This window comes from Musca vetustissima, unplaced genomic scaffold (assembly GCF_032173495.1).
Source record: "Musca vetustissima isolate MV318-11 ecotype Yass unplaced genomic scaffold, APGP_CSIRO_Mvet_v1 utg9403, whole genome shotgun sequence".
Taxonomy (NCBI): domain Eukaryota; kingdom Metazoa; phylum Arthropoda; class Insecta; order Diptera; family Muscidae; genus Musca; species Musca vetustissima.
This window is the reverse complement of record NW_026887996.1, coordinates 3,361-15,364: the sequence shown is the minus strand read 5'-3', so window position 1 is coordinate 15,364 and position 12,004 is coordinate 3,361. Positions and strand designations below refer to the sequence as shown.

Genomic DNA, 12,004 nt, shown 5'->3' with positions numbered 1-12,004 from the left:
TCAGCCTTTATGAAGAAACATCAGACAACGGCATGAAGTTGATTGATTTCGCGGCAGCAAGAAACATGGTAGCACCAAATTCAAGCACCTCGATATACACAAGGCCACTGGGCTTAATGCTACTGATGCGAAAAACGCAGCTTATAGGGCAACCCTGCAGATAGTAGCAACACGCAATGCGTTAGAGAATTATGTGGAAAAAAGGAGATAGGAGAAACGTATTTCCAGAAAAAAAACAAGAAAACGTGAGCGTGAGCAAATCGAGATGTACAGGATAGAGAACGAAGTATGGAAATTTTACTAAAGAGAAAATGAAGGAAACCTCGTGCTGTCACCATACAGACAGCGTTTTGAAGCTTCTTCAAAGCTTCTGGCATCAAACAGTGGCTTTGAAGAAGATACCCCAGAACCAATAAGATATAACGGTATATACTGTATACCAAGATTATGTCAGAATTTAAATTATTCGGCTGTAGAATATTAAAGAAGCAGGTGACGATGGATTACCAGCCGAACTATTCACGGCCTGTGTTCAGACGCTGCTCATGAGCTGATTAGTACAATTTGGCTAGAGGAATGTATGCCCAATGATTGGAACCTCAGCATCCTGCGTCCCGTTCACAAAAAAGGAGACAAGACGATATGTGCCAACTATGGAGGAAGTATTCTCCTTCCCACCGTATGTAAAGTGCTATCCTCCGTGCTGTGTGAACGACTGAAGCCAATGGTCAATAACATTATTGGATATTATCAATGCGGCTTCAGACCTGGCAAATCAAATGTAGACCGTATTTCGACACATTCCACCTATTCGTGGACTATAAAGCCGCATTCGACAGCCCAATCCGCTCAGAGGTGTTTAAAGCAATGTTAATACGGCTATGCAGGATAACTTTAACTGGCACAAGGTCAGCAGTTAAAGTCAGAAAGGACCTTTCGGACCTTTCGGAGCCCTTCAATACCGAACGTGGATTCCGACAAGGTGACAGTTTGTCGTGTATCTTTTTAACATCCCGCTGGAAAAGGTCATACGATATGCAAAGGTAAACGGAAATGACACTGTACACCAAACAGCATATGATACTCGCCTAGACGACGACATCGACATTGCGAGCGGTAACAGCCACCTTTTAAAGAATTGGGAAGGAGTCTCCCAAAGTGGGACTGACAGTAAATGGCGAGAAGACCAAGCTGATGGTATCAACTCGCAAGATGTCCAGTAGACTCGGAACAACTGTAGAACTTGAAAACTACAGCTGCGACGTAGTCAACAATTTCATATTCCTCGGTACCACCATAAATAAAACTAATGGCATCAGTTTAGAAATTTGGAGAAGAATAGTGTTGGCCAACACATGCTACCATGATCTAAATAAGCAATTTAGGAACAAGGCCACCTATCGCCAGACCAAACTCAAACTCTACAAGACTCTGATACTACCCGTGATAGTATATGGCAGCCCTTGCAGTGTTTGAGAGAAAAATTCTCCGTCGAATGAACCATTACTTGTACCAGCTACTCTCGGACATTGACATAGTCAGACGTATCGAGCTGCTGCGACTATGGTGGCTAGGTCATGTCGTGAGAATGGATGAGGATGCCCCAGCTCAAAAGGCACATAACTTATGGGTCACGAAGAAGGAGAAGCCACGAATTCGAAAGAAAGGCCAATTAGAAGATAATATATCGATACATGGTTTTTCAAATTGGAAAAGTTGAAAAGTACAAGACCGACGCGCTTGAAAAAAGCGCAGATTATTAAACAAATGTAAGTAAGATTACAATTTCAACTATAGTCGTAAGGGCTTTGTAAATTTGTGGCAGAGATATATTTTCAAGTAAAACAATGTCAGTGGGTATTGCCGACCGATATACAGCCTATGGTTTGCGAAGTTCTTTAAAATTACACACAGGTTTTATTATTCGCTTTAAATTACCTATATTTTTATTTAAAAGATTTCGGGCCTTTTGTGGGGGAGATACCAGAAGGAGTATATCAGTATATCCCATCTTCAAACCTGATCTGGGCTTGCTAAAGTTGATACGTTTTGTAAAGTGTGGTTCAAATCGGACATTCCATTCGCTTAATATTTAATTTCAATGCTGGCCCCACGTTGGCCGCCAATAAAGCATGCAGGAACTGGTATGGCTTCATCCGAAACAAACGATTTAAGTTAATAATTTTACTCCTTGTTTAGAAATTATGTCCAGCTTATGATCTGAGTCAATCAACTTGGGCAAGCGTGGTTATTGATCTTAAGCAGTTTTTTGTATTCTAAACGAATGAGAGTCGGAGCGACGAAATCAGGTTTTGCTTAGGTGTTACATATGAGAAGCAAGATTCTTATCTAGTATTGGTTGTATATAAAGGTATTAGGATCAAGGATGTAATATTATGGTACGATATACAAAATATTTACATAAGTAACCGTTAAGTTCAAACAATTATATTCCAGATAACACAAAGTGGGAGAGGTAACAGAAGGATTGCACCAATGTATCATTGAGCTTGATCTAGGCTAAGTTTGGAAGAAATATTACGATGTGGAAAGTTTGTATGAAATAACCCGTGGGTCTTAAACTAATAATTCGATGGGGCACATTTTTGCCGTATAAAACTTCTCATTAGCCATAAGGCTGAGGGTTTCATAAAAAAGGGGAAAATATGCGAAATCGATTTAACAATTATAAATGGATAATGATAATTTAATTGACAATGATTACACCTGATTTCCTGTGGATGATTTATATTCCCTAAGCTTAGTATAATTTTTGCGTATGTTAATTTTTAAAGCACAAGAATTATTTAGTGTTTAACAATAACCAAAAAAGACAGAATTAAAAAATGATCACGCTATTCCATTGCTTAGTAAATTGTGATATTCTTTTAATATTTGTCCGCCTTTTGTGTTGTGTGGTAAATATTCAAATAAAAAAAACAAAATAAATAAAATAAAAAAACAATTTTATTTGTTTCAGTCATCCTTTCTACTGGAATATGAATCCTATCATCATGAACTCCATCCCGGATATTTCAAATACAACAGCATACAATTAATAAATTATTCCCATTCTACAGCCTTAGATGGTTGTGCTGTCTTTGAGCGAGATATCGAAACATTCAATGTTAATCTGGCATGTACTGTGCCTAAAAGAAATGCTGCTCCCTGGACCGTAGCCAATGTCACAGCAAATGTTTGCCAATTAACAGGAAATGGTAAAAATGTCATTACAACAATGCTTAAAGAATTATTGCCAAATAATGGCCAATTTTCGTGTCCACTCAGGGCGAAGAAAAAATATTGTTGGTTAAATTTTACACTCGAACGCATTAAGATGAATAGAAAATTTCCCGAAATGAAAGTAAATTTTTTATTGCAATTATTGGAAAAATGTTGTCTTTTTTAAAGGATATTCTGTTGTTAAATTAACGAATAAATAGACATGAGAACATTTTTAAATATTAAATAAAATTGTATCTTGTACCAATGCATTTTGTACAAACACTAAGAGGTCGAAGGACCTATGTTAATTGGGATCTAACATGATTGTTTATCGTGAAGTGCTGTAAGTAGGGATATATTCTCTACATGTGTCACCGAAGGCTTCAAAATGAAGGAAAGAACCATTACTATTGGTCTGGACTTTGCCAAAGCTTTTAATACAGAACGGCCGCATGGTATTCTTTATAATATGCAATCGCTGGGATTCGATTAGCAAACTTGTCGCATGGTGGCAAGTTTTCTCAAGGATCGGAGTATTCCGTGTGAGAGTGGAAGATAAAATGTTTGAAGGGCGAACGGTCAAAGTAGGGGTGCCACAGAGATCAATACTGGGACCGGTTCTGTACAACCTGTTCGTATGCGATATACGGGAGCCGCCTGAAAGAGGACTGCTATTGATGTTCGCTGATGATGTGTTACTTGCTCTACGAGGTCGTTTTGGAAGCACTGTGGAAAGAAGATTGAATGTGTACATTGAAACTCTTCACAACTACTACAACTTCAAATGGGGACTTAAACTCAATGTTGGAAAGTGTGTAACCGTGGTTTTCAAGTGCAAACCCAAGTCCACTGCGAAGAGCTCCCAAAAATACATTCCAACTATAAAGTTTGGAAATGCATTCATCTTGAGTGTCAGACAGAATGAAATACCTTGGAATCATCCTTCACGAATGATTGGTTTGAAGAGCTTTCGAAAATATATTCCAACTATAAAGGTTGGAAATGAATTCATCGGAGTGTCAGACAGAATGAAATACCTTGGAATCATCATGTACGAAAAATTGGACTTCTGTCGCCATGTGGATTATGTGCTTTCAAAGACCAAAAATATGAACTTTGCATATCTGATATCGTCAATCCAAATGGAAAGTGTTGGAATGTGAGCGAGAAATACATTGGCATCATGCATAGGAACGAGACCAACACTGGATAACAATGGAATTTATAGACGTCCGGCCAATAGGAACATCTACAATTGTAAATGAATTCATTGGAGTGTCAGACAGAATGAAATACCTTGGAATCATCCTTCACGAATGATTGGATTGAAGAGTTTTCCAAAATATATTCCAACTATAAAGGTTGGAAATGAATTCATCGTAGTGTCAGACAGAATAAAATACCTTGGAATCGTCATGTACGAAAAATTTGACTTCTGTCGCCATGTGGATTATGTGCTTTCAAAGACCAAAAATATGAACTTTGCATATCTGATATCGTCAATCCAAATGGAAAGTGTTGGAATGTGAGCGAGTAATACATTGGCATCATTCATAGGAATGAGACCAACACTGGATAACAATGGAATTTATAGACGTCCGGCTAATAGGAACATCTACAATGCAATCGATTTCAACCGAATCGATGTCTGCATGATGAAATATGCCCTCAACTTCCTGAAAAGGGGCCAGCTTGTGGAAAATGGAATAATGGAACGATACCTGGAGTGCAAAGAGGAACTTCACTCCATACTTAGAAGGAAACACCTTCCTCCTGCAGCTTTGCTGAATCTGCAAGACGGATGAAGAATACCGTCTGATGTACTATCATCGGATGTACCACAGATTTGACGCCGATATTGAGCCTGTATATAGCACAGCTCAATGAACCAGAAATTGTATATAATTTAACTGTAGGTTTAGATTGAATGTAGTTTTAAGTCAATTTATGTTTGGCCAATTTTTTAATTTTTGAAGGCATGTGAAGTTTTAAGAGTATATATAAGTACTAGTTTGTTTATAGATTCGCCAGGCATTCCAAATGCGGCGCTAAATATGAAATAGTTCGTAGTCTCCTTCATTGTAAGCCATATAACCTAGGAGAAATATATTAAAAGTTTAATTTTACACTTCAGCCATTAATTATACTGTACCAAGAAATGATTTACTAAATAATGAAAATTTTGAAAAGAAATGAAAAAATAAATTCGTCAGTACAATTTGAACAGTGGCAAATGAACAGCAACTATTTAACTGAACGACATTACTTGCGTTTGATTGTAAAAATCAGAATTATGTGCCTACAGAAAATTTAACAAACGACGAACAATTGTTTGCGTATCGCGGCAGAACAAAATTTACCCAGTAAATCCCATCGTAGCCTGCGAAATACGGTATCAACGTATGATGGATATCCGATGCTAAAAATGCATATCCTCTTCAAAGCCAAATATACACAAACAAACAAGAGAGTCGTCGCGAAGTCGGAATTGACTTTTTTTACGACGCTGCCACTGGCAAAGCAGCTGCTATCCGTCAAACTTAGCATTTTGGAACACTGCGGCGAAACAATGGCTATATACCAACAGAAATGAGAGACGATAAGAGTTGGACCATTGGGACGAGCAAATTTGGTTTCAACGAGTGTGGTTTCATATAGCGGAAAACAAATTCCGTAATAATGTTGCCGCCAATGCTTCATGATGCAGCGTTAGATGAAAACGGCAAACCAGAAATCATCAGTTTATACGACAGAACGAAAGGTGGCGTGGATGTTATGGACCATCGTGAAGATCGCCTTTGTCTTGTTTTACAATATGCTCGATATTAGTGCTTCAGAACAACAGAACTGTTTCATATCAAACAACAAGAATAAAACAAACCAATTGTGCGCGTCTTTGCCAGACAACAGTAGAAGAAAGACGAGAAAAGTCTGCAAAACTTGCAAGAAACCAGTTTGCGATCACATACCAAAACAATATCAAAATGTTTTCCATATTTCAACAGTTAGTGTTTATATTGGGAAATATGGATTGGTACCTCTATAAATCTATTCCAGAAAAAAATCTGAAACCATTAGTCGATATTTTAAATCTAGGAGAACATTGGATTTTCTACCAACATAACGGCCACAGACACACCGCTCATATAGTCAGACATTGGCAGCTTTATTATGCCCCACGATAATTATGCCCAGCACGTTTGGAATATTTTGCAAAGGAAATTTTGGAAACACACAATAACGAGTTCAGAAATGCCTAAAGCGAAACTTCAGGAGGAGTGGTGAAATGTAACGCCGAATGAAGCCGAGAATTTGATAAATTCAATGCTCAGACGACTGTAATGCCCAGATGACTGCAGGCGGTTATAGATGCTTAAGGTGGTCCAATAAAATATGTAGACCATATATTTATACCATTCACCACACTGTAGTACAGGGTACGGAAACGTACGGAAACGAGATAGACACATGGTTCCTTTTGAAAATATGCATAGAATCATTTTTTAAGTCGATTTATGTAAACAAAGTACAGGTCGCATTTATGCTCCGAATTGGATGAAATTTGGCATAGGTCACTTATTTGGCCCAAGGACGAGCCCTATTGAAATTGGGAAAAATCGGTTCAGATTTAGATATAGCTCCCATATATATTTTCGTTCGATTTAATGTAAATGATGTATCAAAGTCCCTATACATCTTTCGATTTGCACAAAATTTGGCACAGGGTACTGAATTAGGTCTAGATATAGCTCTCATATATATTTTCGTCCGATTTTATGTAAATGGTGTACCAAAGTCCCTATATATCCTTCGATTTGGCCAAAATTTGGCTCAGCGTATTGTATTAGGTCTGGAATGATGTGTGTTAAGTTTCCAGAAAAACGGTCCAGATTTTGATATAGCTCCAATATATATTTTCGACTGATTTACTGTAAATGGTGTACCAAAGTCCCAATATATCTTTCGATTTGCACGAAATTTGGCACAGCGTACTGAAAATTTTTCCAGATTTAGAAATAGCTCCCATATATATTTATACCCTTCACCACACTGTGATGTATTTGTGCATATGTTTGTAACAGGCAAAAGGAAACGAGATAGACACATGGTTCCTTTTGAGAATACGCATATAATCACTTTCTGAGTCGATTTATGCATGTCCGTCGGTCCATGTATTTTTGGTAACAAAGTACAGGTCGCATTTATGATCCGATTTAGATGAAATTTGGCACAAGTCACTTATTGGGCCCAAGGACGAACCCTATTGAAATTGGAAAAATTCGGTTCAGATTTAGATATAGCTCCCATATATATTTTCGTCCGATTTAAGATAAATGGGGCACCAAAGTCCCTCTATATCTCTCGATTGGCACGAAATTTGGCACAGAGTACTGAATTAGGTGCAGAATGATGTGTGCCAAGTTTCGAGAAAATCGGTTGAGATTTAGATATTGCTCCCATATATAGTTTCGTCCGATTTAAGGTAAATGGTGCACCAAAGTCCTTATATACCATTCGATGTGCACGAAACTTGGCATAGAGTACTGAATTATGTCAAGAATGACGTGTGCCAAGTTTCGAGGAAATCGGTTCAGATTTATATATAGCTCCCATATATAGTTTCGTCCGATTTCATGTAAATGGTGCCCCAAAGTCCCTATATATCTTTCGATTTGCACGAAGGTTGCCATAGGGTACTGTGTTGTGTTAAAATCGGTTCAGATTTAGATATAGCTCCAATATATATTTTCGTCCGATTTATTGTAAATTGTGCACCGTGCAGAACCAACAATTGGCCGACCCACACACAATTTTGTACAATGTACTGAAGTTACTATAACCTTTCTTGTGTCAAGTTTTCTTGAAATTGGTTCAGATTTACATATAGCCTCTATATATACTTTCGACCGATTTTAAGTAAATGGTGTACTAAAGACCCATAGCTAGGTCGATTGGCAAAACGTACTGAAATTAATATGAATTAATATCGGCCAAGTTTCCTTGAAATCGGTTTAGATATAGAATAGCTTCCATATATAATTTTGACCCATGTATGTTGATTGTAGTAAAGTTGTATATGATACCCTTCAACACTGTGGGTATATTCAACAGATGAATTCTAACAGACGTCGAATTTTTGAAGGACCATTAACATGAAAATGGATCCATAAACATGTCATTCTGCAACCTATACTAAATTCTTCATTTGGTCGGATACAGGGTTGCTTCAAACTAAGTTATATTAACTTCAGTAGTTGTGCCAAATTTCTTGTCAATCGGCCTACCTTGGGGTCTTTGGTGAACCATTTATCTATTGGAGGAAAATATATATGGGAGCTACATCTAAATCTGGAGCGATTTTCAGCAAACTTAACACACATCATTCTACTCTTAATTCAGTACGCTGTGCCAAATTTCGTGCAAATCGAAAGATATATGGGGACTTTGGTACATCATTTACAATTAAATCAGCCGAAACCAGTAAGGAAAGTAGTAAAGTCGGACTGGGCCGACTATATGATACCCTTCACCACTTTGGGGATATTCTACATATGTATCTTTACAGATGTCGTCTTTTTGAAGGAAAATTGACATGAAATTGAACGAACTTAAAAATGCGATCTTTATGTAAAAGTAAACCGACTAACATCAATCCTTACACATGCCATTCTGCAATCTATTCCATACTTTGTAAATAGACCATAAGCGAACTTCACTGTTTAAAATGTAATATCAATCAAGCACCCATGTATCATTATGAACTGTAAGTGGTACGTGGACTTTTTTTTAAAAAAAATCTCCATAATACCGACTACTTTGGGGTTATATGTTATATATTTATATATTTTGAAATTAGCTAGTACAACTTTTCTCTTGCAAAACTAGTTCTATTCAGTTGAAGATCATTTATTTCAAATAATATATCGTACGCTTAATATATGCATTTAATTGCGAATTTAGGTTTTCTTTATTTTACAAAAGTGTCCTTTATTTACGATTTCTTATTGGCCACATTAATTAGATGATATCCTTTGTAAAATACATTTTTTCAATGCGCCATTTGCATCAACAAATTCATTTTAACCTCGGGAAAATATCTACCAAAATTTATAGCATCAAGAGTAAAATTTGACCAACAATATTGCTTATCCTTCTTAAGAGGGCAGCTTCCAAATCCATTTTTTGGCGAAATTTTTCTTAGAATTTTTGATATGAAGATATTGCTCTTTACACCAGCGGCTATTTGACAAAAATCCGCACTTACATTAAATATTGTCCAAGGTTTTCCATTTGTTCGGTTAGTACTAGCATGGAGACTTAAAACCACAGGATTAATATTTCGGACAAGTTCAACACAACCATTTAATGCAAGATGATTGGTACGATTTATTAATTGTAGGCTATTGCTTCCGATGTATGTTGGATCAACTTCATTGCGATATGATATAAATTCTAATGACGCTGGAAACTGTAATGCAGGGCTTTTAATTCGATGTTAGGAATAAAGGTTTTTATTTTATTTTTTTTACCACAAGACAAATGAAGGACCCCAAGACTAGATGCATCAATAATATTTGTTTTAGGGAAGCCGAAAAATTCGACAACATTTTCAATTGAAAATTTTAAGCAAACTGATAAAACAAATATGCAATAATTATAGAAGTTTGCATAAAATTGCAATACTCAGAAAAATTATTATTTACCGACTTCATTCATGGTTGGTTAGTAATGTTATTTTTTAGATATTATCGTAATTATTATTATTAACAAAACAAGAAAGAAAACTAATTCCATAACCAGTAATTACGTAGCGAATATGTATTTTCCTATAATGAATATAGTGAATGTCTTTGTTGTGGATCTACTGTGTAGAAGCGAGAGAAATACGTCAGTCCTTATTGCCTTAAATTGTATTCAATAATATGGACAATCTCGTTCCTGCAACGGTTCGATATTTTTCGTTCCGCTCCGTTGAAGGAGTTAGATCATATATTTTGTTACATAGTTTATTTTAATTTAATTATTCATTATTACACCCTGCATGTTCTGTGAAAATTTCAGCGAAATCGGTTTAACCGTAAGGTCACACTAGGCAAATATTTGACGAAAAGTGTCAAATATTTCTTTGCCATAATCTGACCACAAAATATTTTCAATGGTAAACACAAAAACAGCTGATTTTGGGCAAACAAAATTATTTGACAGTAAACAAAATGTTGCTTAAAGTGCACCCAATGTGAACGCCGACTAGCAAATATTTGCCTTATTTTTGGGCAAACATTTATTTGCCCTTACAATATTTTTGTACGGGCGAACAATGGAAAATAACAGTTGATGAATTCATTGTGTTGGCGTTTATATTGTTGGAATTTCGTCATTTTGTTTGAAAACAAAACATTTTTGACACTTTATCCAATCAAATATGACATTTTTATTAGTGAAAAACATAATTTCAGGCCCTAGGTACGCTTTCAAACCGAATAAGCTTAATATTGGCATTTCGAATTCTTTTTGGGGAAGACACCGCCTCGCAATGTTCAACATAGGTCAAGATTTGTATATATGTAGCTGCGATATAATGACAAAGCCCGGTTTTCGATCTGTTGTAGGTTTTAAACATATTTTCAAGCGATGTGGCCGTGGTTTGCATTTGGGATTTATATTAAATAAAAATCTGTAGTTTGTATTTCGGGTTGTCAGATGGTAAATTATCTCGTCACATACAATTTTCAAATCTCGACATATGGTCTAGACAAACATGGAGTTTTGTCATATTCTCCATACAAAGGTCCCGCCCCATTTGGTACAATCCGAATTTTATTACCAAATGGGATCTAATTTGGTGTTGGTTATTAAAACGTTCGCAAGATCTAGCTACATCCTCCATATATACGTTACATCCGATTTAATATAAAAGCGGATTCCGTAGGGGTATGATGTATATTGTACTATTTAGAACAATTGCATAAAGTACCTTATTAATAACTTATAAAATATACGACAAAATTTAAAAAAAAATCGAAGTTGGCCCTAATTTCTCTCTATATTTGCTGGCAAATAAATTTATTCTTTTTGGCAGTTTGATCAAACTGTTTCATGGTGCAAATATATTTTCCAATGTGACCACACGTCAAACATGTTTTCCCATTTGATTATTGGCACTATTTGCTCACTGTTTGTGTCAAATATTTGAGTGTAATGTGAACACAAAATCAAGAGTGTGCAAATTTGACATTTTTTGGGCAAACAAAAAAATAGACATTTGAGTCAAATATTTGCGTAGTGTGACCTTAGCTTAAGGAACATACAAATAAACACCCATAAAAAATTGAATTTTGTTTGTTCGGTGCTTTCGTTTTACCTATCCCAAAATGTGCACTTACCTGAACGGAGTGATCCAAATTATTGATAATACGTATAACACGACCGGCACTGCGTTTTATCGAACCCGATGTGGTCGATAATGTGCCCAAATCCGCTTCCATTATTGATGGTTTACGACTGGCTGGTTTTGAGCCCCAGCCTTGATTGCCAGGTGATGCATACCACATGCCGTTCTTTTTACCGTAGCTAGCAGGCTGTAGTATATTCCAACCAACCGTGAATATATTCATTCATCCAATCGACCAGCCATCCATCGATTCGACCGACCATCCATTGCAAATAAAATGCAAAATAGCGTCAGCAGCAGCATTACCAAACCAACAAATTCCATTTGGCAAAGGGACAATATATGAAAGGAGAAAAAAGTAAGAAACAAGTTAACGTTGTAGTTTTT

General features: G+C 36.4%; 1 protein-coding gene across 1 annotated transcript in view; it reads right to left on the bottom strand.

Annotated features, from left to right (window-relative positions):
* LOC133335825 (echinoderm microtubule-associated protein-like CG42247) overlaps nucleotides 1-11,800 on the bottom strand; it is a 77,373-nt gene extending 65,573 nt beyond the window's left edge. The window contains 1 exon segment of the mRNA XM_061544123.1: nucleotides 11,610-11,800. Within this exon segment, the coding sequence (XP_061400107.1) occupies nucleotides 11,610-11,777 (168 nt within the window). The 5' untranslated portion in view covers nucleotides 11,778-11,800.
* Nucleotides 11,801-12,004: the final 204 nt, after the last annotated feature.